The sequence below is a fragment of the Lampris incognitus genome, chromosome 4, assembly GCF_029633865.1.
Source record: "Lampris incognitus isolate fLamInc1 chromosome 4, fLamInc1.hap2, whole genome shotgun sequence".
Lineage (NCBI taxonomy): Eukaryota > Metazoa > Chordata > Actinopteri > Lampriformes > Lampridae > Lampris > Lampris incognitus.
The window spans coordinates 61,319,793-61,339,655 of record NC_079214.1 but is presented as its reverse complement, the minus strand read 5'-3'; the positions used below and the strand labels follow the sequence as shown (position 1 = coordinate 61,339,655).

The following is a 19,863-nucleotide window of genomic DNA, read 5'->3' as shown; positions in this document are numbered from 1 at the left end:
GGAGTTGCCAGCCACTTCTTTTCACCTGACAGTGAGAAGTTTCACCAGGGGGACGTAGCGCATGGGAGGAACATGCTATTCCCCCCAGTTCCCCCTCCCCCTGAACAGGCGCCCTGACCAACCAGAGGAGACGCTAGTGCAGCATCCAGGACACATACCCACGTCCGGCTTCCCACCCGCAGACACGGCCAATTGTGTCTGTAGGGACATCCGACCAAGCCGGAGGTAACACGGGGATGCCGTGAAAAAGAGAGCTCATCTGTGATACTTGCACCTTATTCATCAAAGGTGATCGGTGATTTATGCCTCTTATTCCATGTGATGGATAAATAGGCCATATCACAGCCTCTTCAGTTTGTCAATATTGTGGTGCCATAATTACAGTATGCAATATTGTGATATGGATATTTTACTATACTACAATATATTACAATACGACTTTATTTCTTTACTTATTTTTAACTTTATTTTTGTATTATTATGATCATTATTATGTGTCTGAGGTGTGCGGAAACTGGCTCGGTTTCAAAACGAGGTGCGAACTCGAAATCGAGATTTGTTTTTGGTGAGTATGCGGCCCTCGCGGAAGCACACAGGAAGCCGAGCGCTGTAAAAGAAGTCGAGCAGGAAGATAAAGCGCACTGTGGTTTGCTGCCTCGTCTCTGACCTCGGTCGTAACTTGGTTTTAAGATGACAGATTCATCAGTCTGGTTCCGCTCTGACGGCCAGCTCTAAAAAGTGTCAAAAAATTTGCCAAAAAAAAAAAGCCAAAAGGAGCAGCACTTAAATATGTCAAAAATTATTTTTTGGTCTGAATTTTGTCAACTGATCTTTTTGTAGAGTAATTTAATACTTATTATTGCATTTTCTGTCTCGGTAGTAAATATTTAGGAAGGGGGGGTTATAGTTTGTGCAGTTTCATCACCCAGTCTGTGCCAAAGCTACGAGTCATTGCAGAAGTAGCACCTCCTGTGCCAAGCCAGTCACTTCCTCATTGCAGCTTTCTCGATGCTCGGCTCTGTTGCGGAGTTCGACCCGTCAGCCTGGCGGAAAGACAACCAAGGGCAGGCATGTTGTGCAGGCGACTCATAGAGAGCCACGGCCTCTCGCTGAGGTGGAGGAGCTGGCAGGAGGTAGGCTGATGAAGTGTGCAGTCACTCAGTCAGATTTAAGTGAGGGGATTGGTCAACACGTCATTGAGGGTGATTCATGGTTCTTCGGGATCATTCTCCTCCATCTTTAGAGAACATCCGCTTTTATGCATTTCTTTTTAACGTGTCTTGTTTTTTCTTTTATCACAAGTGATATTCAGTCAGTTGAGATCGGCAAGTGTTTTTGAATAAACAGAAGTATTATGAGAAAAATAGTTTTTGTGTTGCAGTAAGAAATGGCTCATCTGGCTTTCAGTTTGCAGACACGTTACATTGTAGTCGACTGTTGGCCAGCAGTAGTTATTGGGGGGAAGTCCTGAGTGATTTAATGGCTGTGTATAATGTAGGCTGTCTGTGGTCCTGTGGGCTTCATGATATCTTGAAGCTGTTCAATTAAACCAGCTCTAATTTCAGAATCGTGTTTATTGGCCATGTAGGTTTGCACATACATGGAATGTGACTCCGGTTTCGTGGCTCTCTCAGTATACTTAACATAGAATAACAACACAACAACGGAGCAATCTTCAGATATATACACAAGGATTGACTTATACAGGCGAAATCAGTGTTGTAGTACTCGAGTCCAGGACTCGGACTTGAGTCCCGATTTTCAGGACTCATGACTCGACTTGGACTTGAGCACTGATGACTCAGACTTGGACTTGGACTCGAGCATTGCCTGCGTTCAGACTTGGAAGTTGGAGATGAGGACTTGGACTTGTTAATTGATAAAGACTATTTTTTTGTTTTTGTTAGTTTTTTTTAAATTGGCTCTAATAATTTGGCATAAGATATTGATAGCTATATTAATACCGTAACATTATTCAATTTCGTGCAAGGGCAGGCACGTGTGTTCCACCTACATGCAGATTCACGTGTATACCCTCATGCAAATCCTGTTGGAACTCGACTCAGACTCAACCTTGATGACTCCGACTCAGGTAATGGGGACTTGACTTGGACTCGACTCGGACTCTTCTTTGGGGACTCGGACTCGGACTCGAACACTGGGGACTCGAGACTTGACTCAGACTCAAGGTTTAGTGACTCAACTACAACACTGGGTGAAGTAAGAGGTGATGAAGTGCAGTGGTACAGAGAATATATCTCAGATGCTGAAATAGATGTTAGCAGGTTACTTACATACATGTCTGAGGTAGATGGACATGACAGAGCGTACCAGTAAAGTATATACAGAATGGGTGGATGTATTTGACAGTGGTAAGTGTTCATTTGAATGACAGCCTGTGGAAGAAACTGTTTTTATATCTGGTTGTTTTGAGGTACAGTGCTCTGTAGCACCTACCAGAGGGGAGGAGTTGCAACAGGTTGTGACCAGGGTGGGATGGGTCTGCAGTGATGTTGCCTGCCCGTTTTCCTGAGTCTGGAGGTGTATAAGTCCCGAATGGAGGGCAGGTTGGCACCAATGATTGTGTGTCCTGGTTGCTGCACTAGCGCCTCCCCTTGTCAGTCAGGGTGCCTGTTCGGGGGGGGGGGACTGGGGGGAATAGTGGGATCCTCCCACGGGCTACATCCCCCTGGCGAAACCCCTCACTGTCAGGTGAAAAGAAGCGGCTGGCGACTCCACATGTATGGGAGGAGGCATGTGGTAGTCTGCAGCTCTCCCCGGATCGGCAGAGGGGTTGGAGCAGCCACCGGGACGGCTCAGAGAGTGGGGTAATTGGCCAAGTACAACTCGGGGAAAAAACAAAACCCCAAATGACAGCCTTCAACACTCCCCTAACAGTTAACCCTTAAATTGATCACATGAACTACAGGAGGCCTGGCTCAGTCGACTCTTGTCCCCCGTGCCGGGTGGTGCAGCAGCACTGTTTGTGTGTTTCTGTGATCTGTGATTCTTAGCCTCTGCATCTCTCCTTGTGCAGGAAAAGGAGCGAGAGAAGAAAGCGGAGAAAGACAGAGAAAACAAGGACAAGGACAAGAAGACAGTGAATGGACATCTGTTTACCGCTGTCTGCTCGGTCCAGGCCAACCACTGTTCTCAGTGCAACAAGGTTCTCCACACAAAGGATGTCTTTCAATGCACATGTAAGCTCTATTGTAATACTAATGGTCATTACCATTACCCTATTACCACTCTTATCTACTGTCCGTCCACAGAATAACTGACTGTACATGAAATCCATGTCCCGAGATAAACCTTGCAGTTTGATCAATATGATCAACCTGCAAATCTCATTCGGCTTGTGAGATCACATAAATCGAGATGTGTACAAAATCATTTTAACGGATCAGAATTATACAAACCCAACTTGGAAAAGCTGGGACAGTATGAAAAATGCAAATAAAAGTTCATTGCAGACAGATGAACACAATATATTTCATGTTTTGTCCGATCAGCCTCATTTCATTTGTAAGCATACATCAATTCCTGCCATTCAGGCCCGATGCACATTCCACAACCTTTTAGGATGGGGGCAATTTAGGGCTAGTAATGAGGTAAAATAATTAAATCATGATGTGATTTGAAACAGGTGATGTCAAAGGGTGATTGTAATCATAATTTGGTACACAAGCAGCATCCAGGAAAGGCCTAGTCCTTTAGGAGTAAGCTGGGCCGAGGATTGCCAGTTTGCCAATAAATGCATGAGAAAGTTATTGAAATGTTGAAAAACAATGTTCCTCGAGAAAAGATAAGAAGGGATTTGGATATTTCACCCTCTGTGGTGCATGACATAATTAAAAGATTCAAGGAATCTGGAGGAATTCAGTGCCTAAAGGCCAAGGGCACAAGCCAAAGCTGAATAACCGTGCTCTCCGATCCCTCAGACGACACTGCATCAAGAACCATCATTCATCTATAAAGTGATATAACCACACGGGCTCTGGATGACTTCGACAACCTTTGTCAAGCACTACAATACGTAATTACATCCACAAATGCCAGTTAAAACTGTGCCAAAAGGAAGCCTTATGTTAACTGTGTCCAGAAGTGCCCTCGACTTCTCTGGGCTTGGAGGCATCTGGGATGGACCGTCCCACAGTGGAAGTGTGTATCGTGGTCAGACGAATCAGTGTTTCAGGTGTTTTGTTGGAAGAAGTGGACGCCATATGCTGTGTACTAAAGAAGAAAAGAACCATCCAGGCTGTTACCAGCAACAAGTCCAAAAGCCAGGGTCTGTCATGGTATATGGGCTTGTGTAAGTGCCCTTGGCAAAGGTAACTTACACTTCTGTGATGTTAATGCCGAAAAGTACACAGGGATTCTGGAGCAACAGAAGCTGCCTTCAAGACGACATCTTTTCCAGGGGCGCCCATGCATATTTCAACAAGACAACACACAACCACTTTCTGCACACATTACTACAAAGGCACGGCTGCCGAAGAAGAGGATGCAGGTGCTGGACTGGCCTGCCTGCATCCCGACCTGTCCCCAATAGAGGACGTGTGGTGCATTTTGAAACGAAGACCCTGTACTGTTGCACACACCTTCAGACTTGTCTGCAGGAAGAATGGGACAAAATTACACCTGAAACACTTCATCACTTGGTGTCACCATTCCCTAAACGTTTTTCAATGTTGTGAAAAGGAATGGCAACATTACAAAGTGGTAAATGCTTTAGTGTCCCACCTTTTCTTTTTTTTTAATGTGCTGCAAGCATCAAAATTAAAATAAGTGTTTATTTTAAATAACAAATTCATGGGGTAAAATGTCAAATAATGCGCTGTTGTATAGTTTTCAATGTAATACAGGTCAAAGGTAATTTAAAAGTCACCGTTTGCAGTTTTAATTTAATTCTAATTTAACATGCCGTCCCTACTTTTCTGATTAGGGGTTGTAGAACTTGTAAATTGTATAATTTTTGAATCCTTGATTGAAATGGCTTAAAATAGAAAAAAAAACAATCTTATCAGTATAGAATATTCAGGCATTGAAGGGCACAACCTTTGACATTTTGACTTAAAATTATGACTTTTATTTGTTTCCTGTGCCACATTTTCAGGTTTCTGTTACTGAATTATAGAGAACTAACAATCTGTTACAACCCATCCAAATACAACTTTAACTTGTCAACACTGAATTGTCTATTAAATGTCCTGATTATGGTTATTTGACTGTCCACAATAACATTTTGGCAAGTTAAATATGATTGTGATGTACGTGAAAACCTGTGCTACACAATATGCCACAGCATTATTGTCAATGACAGATGTCAGAGCTGATTCACGGAGCTCTGTAGTTCAGTGGTACGGTCAAAACGTAACAGTGGGTTGTCAAATATAAGTGATTGTTTATGCTAGACAGTACTGACTAGCCAGACAAGAGTGAGCAAAACAGCCCTGTGTTGTTCCCCACTGAATCAGTCCCAAAGAGGATGTACTTTATTGCACAAGCTTTAGCCAGTGCCTACCCAATAACTGAAAAGGAGAAACCAGCTCTGCGATGGATCACGGCACTCCTCACTTCCTCTCACAGTGCAGAATCTGCCGCAGCCTCGGACAAACAAAACAGCCTTTGTTGTGTGAAGGTCAGTCTGTTTTGGATTGTTTGCGGAACTGCAGACAGCTCTGAGGAGCTATTCAGAAGATTTGGACCTCAAGGCTCAAGTCTCATGGTAGCAGATGTTTGGCTATTGCCCATTCAACAGACAACATAGCGTGCCAGAGATAATGCCAACGATAGTTGGTGTTAATAATCTTAATTATTAGATTACACAGTCACAATTTAGAGTCAGCCATTTAGGAACACGGTACCAAAGAAACCATACTCCTGTTAACAAACATCCACTTTGTGTGTTCACACCGTTGATGCAGTTGTGTTATAAAATAAGTATTAAAATGCTAATATAATCTCAAGTGGAGAATATTAATGTTTAGGAGTAAAAAAAAAAAGATTGTAGAACTAAGTGTGTGGAACAGTTGTGAATTTTCTTTTTTCCTCATGTCAGCGCAGAACATTTCTTTCCCATTCGGAGCATAGCGGTCTCATGTTGGCGTCTCACTGTTGACATGAAACTCCATAACATGAAAATGAACCATGACAGCGTAGAGAGAGCCTTACGAGCCAGATGAACTTTATAAATTGGTCTTATTGATCTTTCTCTAAGATCGGGTCCGGCCTTCCTCTCATCGAGGCAGAAAAAAAGTTGGTCTGTCTAAAAAGTGCTTAGTCTTGCCACAGCTTTGGAGACAGATCAAACTGAATTACAGTTTGAATTACAGACATGCTGTAGTTCAGAAAAGTTACACTTGAGATTCATATCATAAAACTAAAGCAAATGATTGAAAATGTTAAAGGATATAAGATAACTTCAGTTCTTATTTGATGAAATAACCTTTGTGTTAAGTAGTGTTTTAGAAATGTCTTAACATCACTGCAATGCAGTCTAATGTATGCAGTGTTTTTTATGTTTGTGTGTGCGCAGTAGTGTGTAAGTGTTTCATTAACCAGTCTAGACCCCTTTTTTTTCTCTCTATACGCAGTATTACTGCTCGGTTGCATCACTTGTCCCCTTCTCCCCCATGTGCAGTCTACTTCCCCCCACGTTCTGCCCTGCTTCAGTCTGGCTTTTATTAGTGGGCTTGGTGGAGTTTCCTGGCCGGCTTTGGAAGCCAGAGTCTGCATGTCTTAATCAGCAAAGTGTTAGCATGGCTGCCACTTAGCAGTTAGTAGTTTTCACTAGAGAATGGAGCTGTGCATTGAGAGAGACCTGTTGTTTGTGTCTTTCCAGACTGTAATGCATCTGTCCATAAAGGCTGTAGGGACAGCCTGCCTATTTGCACCAAGGCAAAGACAAAGGTAAGCCATGGGTGAGAATTTCCCACTTTTCCCTGCACTCAAAGTACTGCTGTATACTGCAGCCCCATAACTGATACTGATTTGTGCTACTATATTTATGATTTCTCTCTTTTTTTTCCCCCCTCTATTCTTTTTTTCTGCCTTGTCTCTTTTTGATGTCTTTCTTCCCTTTTTAGTTTTCCAAACACCAGTTTGCAGTACCAGATTCAAGCTCTTACCCTGTAGTCACAATGAGGAACAAATGTGAGTTCTGCACTCTGTTGCTTGCATTCATATATACTGTAATCTTCATGGATACCAGTCTCTACACCAGAACATCCTAGTTCCACACAAATTTTACATTACCATTACAAGGGACGATATATACCCAATAATCTCCCTTTGTGTAACCGATAACACAAAGGGAACACTTGAATATGGATTAAAAAATATATTCAAAGCAGTTACTTCCATTTCTTCTTCTCTTAGATGAAAATTAAATCAATTAAAATGATGTCATGTAAAGGCTTACCTGTCAGTTCCATCCAATAGAATTCCAGAAACTCATAGAATGTCATGGCACATTGATGCTTTTTTGGTGGTTCAGTTGCCAGGTATCCTATTTAAGATTCTTTAATTTGGTGTTTCTTTTATTTTTTGAAGTTGTTCACTTCTAAGTGTAACAAGTTATCTATGACAATCAAAGAAACAATGATAAAAAATGATAAAAAGGGCCACATTTAAGTCACTAGTGAAATTTTCAACGGAGTTAGTCTTTACAGTGGCAGCTGCTGGACAAATGCAGCTATAGTGGAGGGACCAATGTGGTGAGTGGCAATTACATCTGTGCATTAACAGGACAGGCCAACAATGCTTTAAATTTGATGAAAAAATGATCTGACACAGCAGATGTGGTTGGCAAGACATTCAGATCAGAAACCGCTATCCCTTTAGATAAAACCAAATCAAGGGTGTTACCACTGCAATGAGTCAACTCTTGAACAAACTGAACAAATCCAAAAGGATCAACAAGCCCCAGAAAAACTTAAGAGGGTGGGCAACCTTTTCTAGGTGCATATTGAAATCACCGAAATCAGAATCTCATCAGAATGAGTAACAAGACCTGAGATAAATGCTCCACATTTTGTACAAATAATACAAATGATTAAGATGATCAATAAACATGTTATCAAATGAAGCCTCTTTTTACCAATTAGCTGGTTTGTCCTGTGAAATCAAGTTTATTATCAAATCACTTAGCTTTTATAAAATAAGGTTCGATTTTAAGAGCAAATTTATCAATTCAGTTACATTTTTGTCACACTCTTTTTCTTCATCATGTAATTTTTGAGTTTCATCCCTCATAATTATCTTCCATGAAGATCCAAGGGGAACCAATTAGCATCTTATGAATCTTCATTTAAAAATATAAAACAGACATCCTAAAGTGGTCTTTTCATAACACTTGTACTTTGGAGGTTTGTCCATGTGTGATCAGAATTCGTGGATCAACCGTCTGTGGTTTTTCTGTGGACTCATTCTTAAAGGTTCCCCAAAGCCTTTCTATGTGGGTTGAGTGTAGGTGACTAACAGGCTGGCTTTGGGTCTGTCTCTTGGTGCAGCCTCTGGAACAAGGGAGCGGCCCTGGTCGGCTATCTTGTCCCCCGAGGACCACTCCTCTCTGGGGATACCGTCGTCACGGCGACACACCAGCATCATCGCTTTACATGGAAACAACTTGTCCAAGAGCCTCTCCATCAGCAACATCGCTGGGTGAGCTGGCTGTGTGCATGTGTGTGTGTTACGAATAATACAAAACACTACTACTACTACTACTACTTTCGGCTGCTCGCTTTAGGGGTCGCCACAGCAGATCATCCATTTCCATCTCTTCCTGTCCTCTGCATCATCCTCTGTCACACCAGCCACCTACATGTCTTTCCTCACCACATCCATAAACTTACTCTTTGGCCTTCCTCTTTCCCTCTTCCCCGGCAGCTCCATATTCAGCATCCTTCTCCCAATATACCCAGCATCTGTCCTCCACACATGTCCAAACCATCTCAATCTTGCCTCTCTTGCTTTGTCTCCAAATCATAATTTTTTTTGTTTCATTTTTTCTTGTTCTCTCCATGCAGCCCGGTGTTTGATGACATTTCCATTAAGGGCCTCCGATACCTCTCCCAGTCCACTGACTCCCTCAACAGAACTAACCAGGTCACAGAGTCAATGGAGTCCCTTACTGATGAAGGTCAGAACACACACACACACACACACACACACACACACTTTCACAAGGGTACATGTGTGCATATTTGTAGGCGGGTGTACACACTTGAAGGTACATATGCACATACAGAGACAAACATGAAAGTGTACAAACACATGAGTGTCCGGGTAGCGTAGCGGTCTATTCCACTGCCTACCAACATGGGGATCGCCTGTGTTTCAACGTACTTCATATTATATTCATCTACTTTTGATGCTTTTTTTATATTTATCTACATTATAATTCTTTTCAGAAGCAGTACAGCTGTATTGCACTACACCACCATCATATTTAATCCCACATGTTTTATGTCGATTTTGCACATCTGTTCTAGTGTACTCCTCTGCAGTGTCTGTTTGTTTTGTTGCCTCTTTTGCTCCAAGTGCACATGCAGGAATTTTAATGAATCCTTTTAATCCTCATCCACATACTTACCCCACTATGTCCAGTCCACAACAAGGTCTTTTGTTCTGGTGATATGACAGCAGGACACATTGCAATGTTTTCACAACCTCCACATATTTTATGTAATATTATTTTTTTCCTTACCTCATTTGTATGCCCATTTTTAAGCTCATTTTATTTTTTTTTAAAGTTTGATATCCTTTTTTCTTCATATCAGTCAAGTCTATCCCTAAACGGCCAAAGTGTTTCTTTTGTTTAGCCAGTCGCCCATGCAGCTTTCTTGTTACAGTAAATGTTAATGTGAAGTATAAAGTTTAAAATGTAGGTTTTGGTGTTGGCTCAGGTACAGAGATGATGGATGGCCAGCTGATGGGAGAGTTTGAGGCGGAGGTGAAGGAGCTAGAGGCCGACTCCTGGAGCTTCACCGTCGACCAGAAGTACCTGGGACAACTGGAGAAGGACCTGGTCAAGAAACAGGATGTTATTTATGGTACAAAGTGTCCTTTTGGGCTCACCTAGGCTCTTGTGCAAACTAGCACAGTAAACTTACTGCAGTGAGGGGCTCCTGAGCTCTAAGAGCTTGACAGTGACATACATTTATGCTCTTTCTATCTCTCACACACACACACAAAGCACACACACAATTGCAGGCATGTTCTTTCACAACTAATAAGAAATATCTTTATTGATATAGTACTTTTAAAGACACTCTTCCAGTGTTCAAAAATCAGATCAAACTCGTGAGTTTTCACTAAATCTCGAGCCTAAACAAACTCTTGTGTGTCGGTCTCGACCTTCCAGAGCTAATGCAAACAGAGATGCACCACGTGAGGACGTTGCGGATCATGTCGGAGGTGTACAGCAAGGGCTTGCAGAAGGAAGTGCAGCTGGAAGGGCAGACCGTGGAGAGGCTGTTCCCGGCTCTGGATGACCTCTTGGAGCTCCACACTCAGCACCTCCTCCGCCTCCTGGAGAGGAAGAGGGAAAGCCAACAGGAGGGCTCAGACGAAGGCTTCGTCATTAACAGGATAGGAGACATCCTGGTCAGCCAGGTCAGAGAAGAAGGTCGTTGTGACTGAAGCCACTGATCCTCGGTCTCTTTGGTTCATGCACCCTGTAAATGTAGTAAAGGCTAATGTCCTCCCCATGGTGAAGGTATAAATGTCCGTACAAGTAAGCTTTGACATGAAATTATATATTTTTTTCCCCACTTAAGGGCTATTTTCTTCCAGTCTATATTGGTAGAAGCCATGAGGCATCATTTCAAACCAAAATTTTGATCACTTAAACAACTAAAAACGTTCTGCGTTAGATATCCTGAAACTCAATTTACTCTCAAGTTACCAGTCAATCTTTGTTCCAACCCTCACCTATGGTCATGAGCGTTGGGTAGTGACTGAAAGGGTGAGATTGTGGATACAAGCGGCTGAAATGAGTTTCCTCCGTAGGGTGTCTGGGCTCAGCCTTAGAGATAGGGTGAGGAGCTCGGACATCCGGAGGGAGCTCAGAGTGGAGCCAGTTGAGGTGGTTCGGGCATTTGATTAGGATGCTTCCAGGGCACCTTCCTTTGGAGGTTTTCCAGGCACATCCAACTGAGAGGAGACCCCGGGGTAGACCCAGAACTTGTTGGAGGGACTGCATGTCCAATCTGGCCTGGGAATGCCTTGGGATCCCCCAGGAGGAGCTGGAGGGCGTTGCTGGGGAGAGGGACATCTGGAGTGCCCTACTTAGCTTGCTGCCACTGCAACCCGACCCCGGAGAAGCGGCTGATGATGAGATGAGATCCTGAAACAATCTTTCAGTTTCAGAACCAAGAATTTAACAGATTATGTTGTTTGCTCTGGGATGACTATTGAATTTAAAAATTTAAGAAATGAGTGTGGTGGCTTTCCCATACCAGACATCTTGGCTGAAGTGAGGGTTTACCCTAGTAACGTCTATGTGGAGTCACTGATACTAACAGGCTCTGTTTTTTCAAGTACATTCACTAATGAGCTCTTTTTTTATTACTGATGGAGTCCCCTGACTGATGTTTTCCTCCCACTCGAGGTCCCTGGAGATTGTGTTTCCCAGGAACGTCGATGAGTCCTCAGTTGAGTCATCATGAACTTCTAGAGTGTTGTTGACATTTTGGGGCTCTCACACTTCATCCAGAGCCATTTATTTTTCCCCTATGGCGACGATGAATAAGGTTTTTGGCTTCTTCCTGCCAATTATTACGGTTTTAAAATCTTTTGAGTAATACTAGTAGAAACAACATGATGAGATTATTACATATTATAACATTATTTGTACACTTTAACGAATGATCTTACTAGGCTATGAGAGGGATCACTAGTAGTGTCGTGCCCACGTCGCCAATAGACGTCAAGGGACACATACACTTTATGCTAAGTTAAAATTGCTAGTGATTTCATAATGCAGCTTCAGAACCCACCAAAATCCACCTCAACCAATCTAGTAAGGCACAAGAGAGCAATCCTCCAAAACAAAAGGTAATATTAAGTGCTGGACATAGTTAACAGTAATTATTTTACACCCCTATGCACTTTTTTGGGGGGGGGATTTTTTTCCCCCTTTTTCTCCCCGATTACATCCGGCCAATTACCCCACACATCCAAGCTGCCCCGGTCGCTGCTCCACCCCCTCTGCCAATCCGGGGAGGGCTGCAGATTACCACATGCCTCCTCCAATACATGTGGAGTCACCAGCTGCTTCTTTTCACCTGACAGTGAGGAGTTTCACCATTCGGACATAGCGCGTGGGAGGATCACGCTTTTCCTCCGAGTTCCCCCTCCCCCCCTGAACAGGCACCCCGACCGACCAGAGGAGGCGCTAGTACAACGACCAGGACACATACCCACGTCTGGCTTCCCACCCGCAGACACGACCAATTGTGTCTGTAGGGACGCCCAACCGAGCCAGAGGTAATACGGGGATTCGACCCAGTGATACCCGTTTAGGTAGGCAACGGAATAGACAGCTACGCTACCCAGATGCCACCCCCTATGCACTTTTGCATTAGACTGAAATAGGCTCGGATCCAGAATCCATTGTTCAAATCTTGTTTTAAAGGTCTGTTGTTAAGAGAGAGCACAGACGTGCTTTTCCTGTTGTACAGTATCATTCCCACCATGTGCAGGGCATCAAGCTCAAATGTTCTGTTGTACAGTATCATTCCCACCATGTGCAGGGCATCAAGCTCAATGTTCTGGTAGAATAGAATATGGAGCGCTATATAAAATGCAACTTGATTGATTGATTGATTGATTCTATTCTGTGGAATCAAGCTCTTCTTAGCTCAGCTTTTCCTTTATGGCTCCTCTACTCAGTGCCGTGGTATCTTTTCAGCGTGATGATTTTAGTTTTCTTCCTGTAGGTCAGTGGCGCCTGCAGGAAAATTAAGTTGGGGGGCAGATGGGGACAATGAAAATCTTCGGGCGGCACACTAAAAAGGCTTTACAGCATAGAGGGATATCAGGGTACGCAGGTTAATATAGTGTGTAATAATTTGCATACGGTTTAATTCCTTGGCTGATCTCATGTGAAGATCAGATTATGATCTTCACATGAGATCAGCCAAGGAATCATTAATTAGCCTATCAGATTCCAGTTTGAATGCATCATCACCAATAAACCAAGGGTTTGGGTTGCTTAAACATAAATATTAATTATTAGCTGATAAAAAAGGTTTCATTTATGTCCAGCACATCATATTTGATATTATTTACAAGTATCTTCCATTCTTTGAATGATAGCTTTGAACAGAAATTGTATTCCAAATGTCAAGATTCTAACTGACCAAAATATTCTAGTGGTGCCTGCAGAGGATAATGCTTTTGGTGTGTGCGTGCGTGCGTGTGTGTGTGTGTGTGTGTGTGTGTGTAACTGGTCACAGCTAATCTCGCATACTACTGGGCCTGTCAGCCTAAAAAAATATTGCACAGTTTTGACTGTATGATCAAGACTGTGTGCTCTGTCTCTTTCTATCTCAGTCTGTGTGTCTTTCTCTCTGTCTCTCTCTCTCTCTCTGTCTGTCTGTCTGTCTCTCTCTGTCTGTCGCTCTCTCTCTCTGTCTCTCTGACCTGGCTGTGGTTTTCTGGAACATTAGCGAAGGTAGAACTACTAGACTGCGCCCAAAATGGTTGCATAGCAAACCTTCTAAGTAGTAGTGGTAGTAGTAGCCAACCTTCTCTTTTTGGAAAGTGCAAGTTCATACAAGACTTGGTCGCATTCGTGTGAGGGTCCGCCCAGGATGCTGCACATCCACAGACTGACAGGCGGAACGTTAGTTTAGGTAGATTCTTTTAGCTTGAGTGCTGCATATTAAAAACTTTTCTTCCATATTTCCCATTCAATCGATGAAAATTAATACTCACTCGTTGCATTCCGCTGTCTCGTAATGTACAGTATGGGGTCTCCCGGGCCAAAAAACAAGGGAATTGTGTGCGCTTGTAAAAGTGTCCGGTAATGCCATGGCCAGAACCTCAGTGGTTCCATATTGTAATTTTAGTTATGGTGGCCACGGCCACTCCTGGCCACCCCTTGGTGGCGCCATTGCTGTAGGTTCGAATGAGTTTGACCACAGTGTGGTCAGTGTCCCAAAGCTATGCTATACTAAAGGAAGTGAGTCTTTTAATGTCGAGCATTCCCTCTTCTCTGGCGGCACACATAATGTGCTGCCAATATTCAGGGAGTTTTGTTGTTACACAAGTCTACGAAATGATGAGTTGGTAGTTCCTCGTTTTCTATTTTAGCTTGGACGTTTACTGTCGCTTGCACACAAGCATTTGTGAGATGTAGACACCAGCCTAAACAGAAAGGTTTGCAGTCAATGAAGAAATGCTGCGAGAGCCGCCACACTGTGACATTATTACTCATGCCTCATGCCCCCGTAGCAGGTGGTCCGCAATCCACTTAAACAGCTCTCTTACAGAGAAAGGGGATGAGAAAGAAAAGCCCTTTGTCTTTATTGTTGTGCAGTAGTGAAAAAAGTGCAGCTCAGCTTATTCCAAGACTTTACGTGGACTCTTGATTTATTTTGATTTATTTATTAGTTTTATTTGTCATCATCATCATCATCTTCAGCCGCTTCTCCGGGGTTGGGTTGCAGTAGCAGGAAGCGAAGTAGGGCACTCCAGAACAGTGTTTCTCAACCCAGTCCTCAAGGAACCCCTATCGTGCAGATTTTCATTGTAACCCTGCATAGGTAGCCCTGCTTGTACTTACTCAACCAGTCATCTCATAGCACTTAATTATGCAAGGTGTGCAACATCTGACATAATTCATTGCTGATTGGTTAAATAACTACAAACAGGTACCTATTCAGGGTTGCGAAGAAAATCTGCAGGACAGGGGGTCCTTGAGGACTGGGTTGGGAAACACTGCTCCAGACGTCCCTCTCTCCAGCAACGCCCTCCAGTTCCTCCTGGGGGATCCCAAGACGTTCCCATGCCAGACTGGAAATGTAGTCCCTCCAGCGAGTTCTGGGTCTACCCCAGGGTCTCCTCCCAGTTGGCTGTGCCTGGTAAACCTCCAAAGGAAGGCGCCCAGGCAGCATCCTAATCAGATGCCCGAACCACCTCAACTGACTACTTTCGACGTGAAGGAGCAGTGGTTCTACTCCGAGCTACCTCCGAATGTCTGAGCTCCTCACCCTATATTTTATTTAGTTATTTATTTGGATTTTTTTCCTTTCTCCCCAATTGTATCCGGCCAATTATCCCACTCTTCCGAGCTTTCCTGATCGCTGCTCCACCCCCTTTGCCGATCCAACTACCACATGCCTCCTCCGATACATGTGGCGTCGCCAGCCGCTTATTTTCACCTGACAGTGAGGAGTTTCGCCAGAGGGATGTAGCACGTGGGAGGATCATGCTATTCCCCCCCAGTTCCCCCTCCCCCCTCGTACAGGCACCCCGACTGACCAGGGGAGGTGCTAGTGCAGCGACCAGGACACAGACCCACATCGGGCTCTCCACCTACAGACACGGCTAGATGTGTCTGTAGGGACGCTTGACCAAGCCGGAGGTAACACGAGGATTCAAACGAGCGATCCCCATGTTGGTAGGCAACGGAATAGACCACCACGCCACCCGGACGCCCCATTTTTTCCCTTTTTTTTTAAAGAGATCAGATTTGCATTGCTGGCAATCGACATTACAGTGCCAGATTAGCGAATGTGCTTTGTTGTTGTCCGTGTTGCAGCTGCACTGTTATACAGGGCTGAGTTGGGTTTCATGATTCTCAAATCCTTGTCCAGTTCTCAGGGTCCAGTGCAGAAAGTATGAAGAGGATATACGGAAAGTTCTGCAGCCGCCACAACGAGGCTGTCAACTTCTACAAAGAGCTTCTGACCAAAGACAAGCGCTTCCAGGCTTTCATCAAGGTGAGACTCAAGTCCCTGCTCAGCACTCAGTACAGCACTTGAAGGAGTCTCTCTCCATGCCTGAACCTTTCTAAGAGGTGCCGTCTAAAAGCATTTTCTTGATTGACATCAACTCTGATTAACAGACCATATTTGCAGTACTGAACTCTTGTGAGTTTGCAAAACTGGCTTGTGAGACCAGGGCACTAGCTTACTTGAGTAATATGAAACTTTTAGAGAAATTGATGTGAGGGAAAACTGTATTTTTGTCTGCAAATTTGGTCCCTGGCCTATTTCTGATGAGCTCTTTAATTGTTTAACCTGTAAGAAATAATGGATGTATAATTCAGCCGACATAGGTTTAAATAGAAATGTGTAGGTCCAAATGCACCCAAGCTGTGTTAATCACTTGGACAAGCAGACAAATACATTAAGTCTGTGTTTTTAGTCAGAAGTACAATCATATCATCTGATCAGGGGTTACTGTTGGATGTTCTCTGCGCACCGAGAGGACCCGTTCCCAGTGTGATTTAATTTTTCAAGACAAATTGACATGGCTGCACAAATACAAACATCTGCTGGTCAATTATTTGTGAGTATCCCCGGGATCGCCGGTTCAAATCCCCATGTTACCTCCGGCTTGGTCAGGCGTCCTTACAGACACAATTGGCTGTGTCTGCGGGTAGGAAGCCGGATGTGGGTATGTGTCCTGGTCGCTGCACTAGCACCTCCTCTGGTCGACCGGGGCACCTGTTCAGGGGGGAGGGGGAACTAGGGGGGAATAGCGTGATCCTCCCATGCGCTACGTCCCCCTGGTGAAACTCCTCACTGTCAGGTGAAAAGAAGTGGCTGGCGACTCCACATGTATCGGAGGAGGCATGTGGTAGTCTGCAGCCCTCCTTGGATCGGCAGAGGGGGTGGAGCAGCGACCGGGACGGCTCAGAAGAGTGGGGTAATTGGCCAAGTACAACTGGGGAGAAAAGGGGGGGGTTGTGGGTACATTAGTAACATATACGATAAAATACTTACATCGTGGCTTCCACAATACACAGTAGTGGCCATTGTAGAAGTATCCTTTTTTGTATTTAGTCTGAATCAATCCAGAGGAAGTGTAAGACCTATGGCAGTCCTCTCTGGTAGTTGGATCTCTCAGCCAACTAGTGACTAGAACGTTCTTTATAACTTCTAAAAGCTTAGACGAGAGCAGAATGTTTTTTTTTTCAATCCGTTATTCTCGGTGCCAAGGTACATCAGTTATTCAGCAAGCATTAAAAAAAGTACAACGTGACACTGGTACATTAGTTCCATCTGTAGATTTCTGGAGCAGAATTGAACCATGAAGCATCATAATTTTGCTTCAATTTCAGGTTGCATCATTATTATTTCCCGGACACAAATTTCTATGTTTGATGGAGAGCTGTTTTTTTTGCCGGTATGCCAACTCTTGTAGTGACCAGGGTGCAAATCGGTTAATATCCTTTCAGATTTCCCCTTATTTCTGTTTTCATAAATGTTAACTACGTCAGAAACAGTGCGTATGACGAGGCAAGTGTTCTTCACTGTCATTATGAATGCCCTAGTGCTGCTGCGGGTAGTCTGATTTTACCTGTATTATCATTGTTGTATTCAGAACTGCAGTACAGGAGGTTATTTTGGTAAACATATTGTTGCTATGCAAAATGCTTTGTATTGTAGCATCCTCTTGCTAATTCCCTCATCAATTATAACAAGATTTGATATCGATGACAAAATATTGTAGCAAATTCAGGGGCCAACCGGGAACCGCTGTGCAAACCCGGGTCTCCCGCACCACGGGCGACTACGTTGACCAGTCGACTAAAGGGTCCGACCCGTTTGCCAAGGGCTAGTGAGTCAACACATCCATGGCCGTTACACTACCCCCTCCTTTGGGAAGCGCGTCCCCGCGCTTCCGCATATCAGTTCCCTCACGCCTCTGTACCAAAGGCGACTACATTAACCAGTCGACTAAAGGGTCCGACCCGTTAGCCAAGGGCTAGCGAGTCAACACATCTGTGGTCGTTACTATATGTTTACTGTCTTAAAGTTTGCAGTTTCCTGTTTCATTACATTTTACTCTGTCGGCCGCCTTTTTTGTCACAGAGGAAGATGAGCAGCAGCATTGTGCGGCGGCTAGGTATCCCAGAATGCATCCTGCTGGTGACTCAGAGGATAACAAAGTACCCGGTGCTGATACAGAGGATGCTTCAGCACACCAAAGGTTAGTTTCACGTAGACCTTCTGCTTGCTTCCTCCCAGCACCCATCTATGTGCTCCCTGAGCTTTACTCGCCGAGGTTTCATAAATTATTCTCATTATTTTTTTGTTATTCTTAAGACAGGTGTATGCAAACACAACAAACAATCCAGGAATCAGTCAAGGGCAATGGGTCAATTATAATCTTAATTAGGGAGCATCTAATAATGAATGTCGCTCTTCCTTACCTTTGATGTGCATCCTCAGAAACCCAATTAATTACTCCTTCAAACAGATGTTAACACTGTTACCCCTGAGACATACACCGAGACACATTGTTGCAAGCGTAAAACTGTCACCAAAGGGATAAAAAAAAACAACCTTTGAATTCAACGAATGTAGAGGTTTGTAAACTGAGGTTAATATGAATATATATTTATAAATATATTTGTCAAAAATGTTCGGTCATTTTTGAAGGACACCACGAAAATCGATTAGCGAAAAAATCCGAACATTTAATGAAATAAGAAATCAGTTTGTTTACCATGAAATTACAATGAAAGATAAAGATCCATGAGGTTCGGCTCTATAATTATCGACAGCCCATAATGAGTCATTAGTCAGTCCCCGCAAATTGATCTTTGCCCATTTCAGACAGCTGTCTATTACTATGAATGCTGTGCATGCATAGCATTCACACTAGCAGTCACTTCATAGTTCCCTGTAGATAATGAAACTCGGATGGAGATGGGACAACCAGAACATACTGTTCTAACTAACAGTTAATAGGATTATTTTTATTTAGTATTGTTATTTATTGAAGAAGTTCAAGTATCTCGGGGTCTAATTCATGAGTGAGGGTAGGATGGAGCGGGAGATTGACAGGCAGATTGGTGCAGCATCAGCAGTAATGTGGATGTTGTACCGGACCGTTGTGGTGAAGAGGGAGCTGAGCCGGAAGGCAAAGCTCTCAATTTACCAGTCAATCTTTGTTCCAACCCTCACCTATGGTCATGAGCTTTGGGTAGTGACCGAAAGGGTGAGATCGTGGATACAAGCGGCTGAAATGAGTTTCCCCCGTAGAGTGTCTGGGCTCAGCCTTAGCGATAGGGTGAGGAGCTCAGACATCCGGAGGGAGCTCAGAGTAGAGCCGCTGTTCCTTCACGTCGAAAGGAGCCAGTTGAGGTGGTTCAGGCATCTGATTAGGATGCCTCCTGGGCGCCTTCCTTTGGAAGTTTTCCGGGCACATCCAACTGGGAGGAGGCCCCGGGGTAGACCCAGAACTTGTTGGAGGGACTGCATATCCAATCTGGCCTGGGAACACCTTGGGATCCCCCAGGAGGAGCTGGAGGGCGTTGCTGGAGAGAGGGAGGTCTAGAGTGCCCTACTTAACTTGCTGCCACCGCGACCCGACCCCGGAGAAGCGGCTGATGATGAGATGAGATGAGTCTACAAGCATGGAAAACAGAGATGCTTTAAGACTTCGGATTTTAGTGTGCAATTCGGGCTATTTATCAGACCACCTCTCCTTGACTTTCAGTTCTGACAATGGAAGTGAATAAGGAGGAGTAATGTGTGGAAGGACTCTGGGTTACTGGAAGGGCAACTAGTGAGAACGCAGGGCTCTTAGCTTAACTGGGAGGTTATCTGAAACCCAAGTCAAACCACAATTTACACACAAATCCCACACAGTGTTCTAGCACTCAGAGGCAAACTA

The 19,863-nt window shown here is 44.0% G+C and overlaps 1 protein-coding gene across 4 annotated transcripts in view; it reads left to right on the top strand.

The window, feature by feature from the left end:
- Nucleotides 1-19,863, top strand: part of LOC130111162 (A-kinase anchor protein 13) — a 97,595-nt gene that overhangs the window by 51,592 nt on the left and 26,140 nt on the right. For all 4 annotated transcript variants that reach the window (XM_056278223.1, XM_056278222.1, XM_056278221.1 and 1 more), the window contains 9 exons: nucleotides 3,038-3,200; nucleotides 6,845-6,912; nucleotides 7,089-7,155; nucleotides 8,514-8,664; nucleotides 9,030-9,142; nucleotides 9,909-10,055; nucleotides 10,367-10,617; nucleotides 15,828-15,953; nucleotides 18,054-18,171. In XM_056278223.1, the coding sequence (XP_056134198.1) occupies nucleotides 3,038-3,200; nucleotides 6,845-6,912; nucleotides 7,089-7,155; nucleotides 8,514-8,664; nucleotides 9,030-9,142; nucleotides 9,909-10,055; nucleotides 10,367-10,617; nucleotides 15,828-15,953; nucleotides 18,054-18,171 (1,204 nt within the window). The remainder of the gene's footprint in view (nucleotides 1-3,037; nucleotides 3,201-6,844; nucleotides 6,913-7,088; nucleotides 7,156-8,513; nucleotides 8,665-9,029; nucleotides 9,143-9,908; nucleotides 10,056-10,366; nucleotides 10,618-15,827; nucleotides 15,954-18,053; nucleotides 18,172-19,863) is intronic.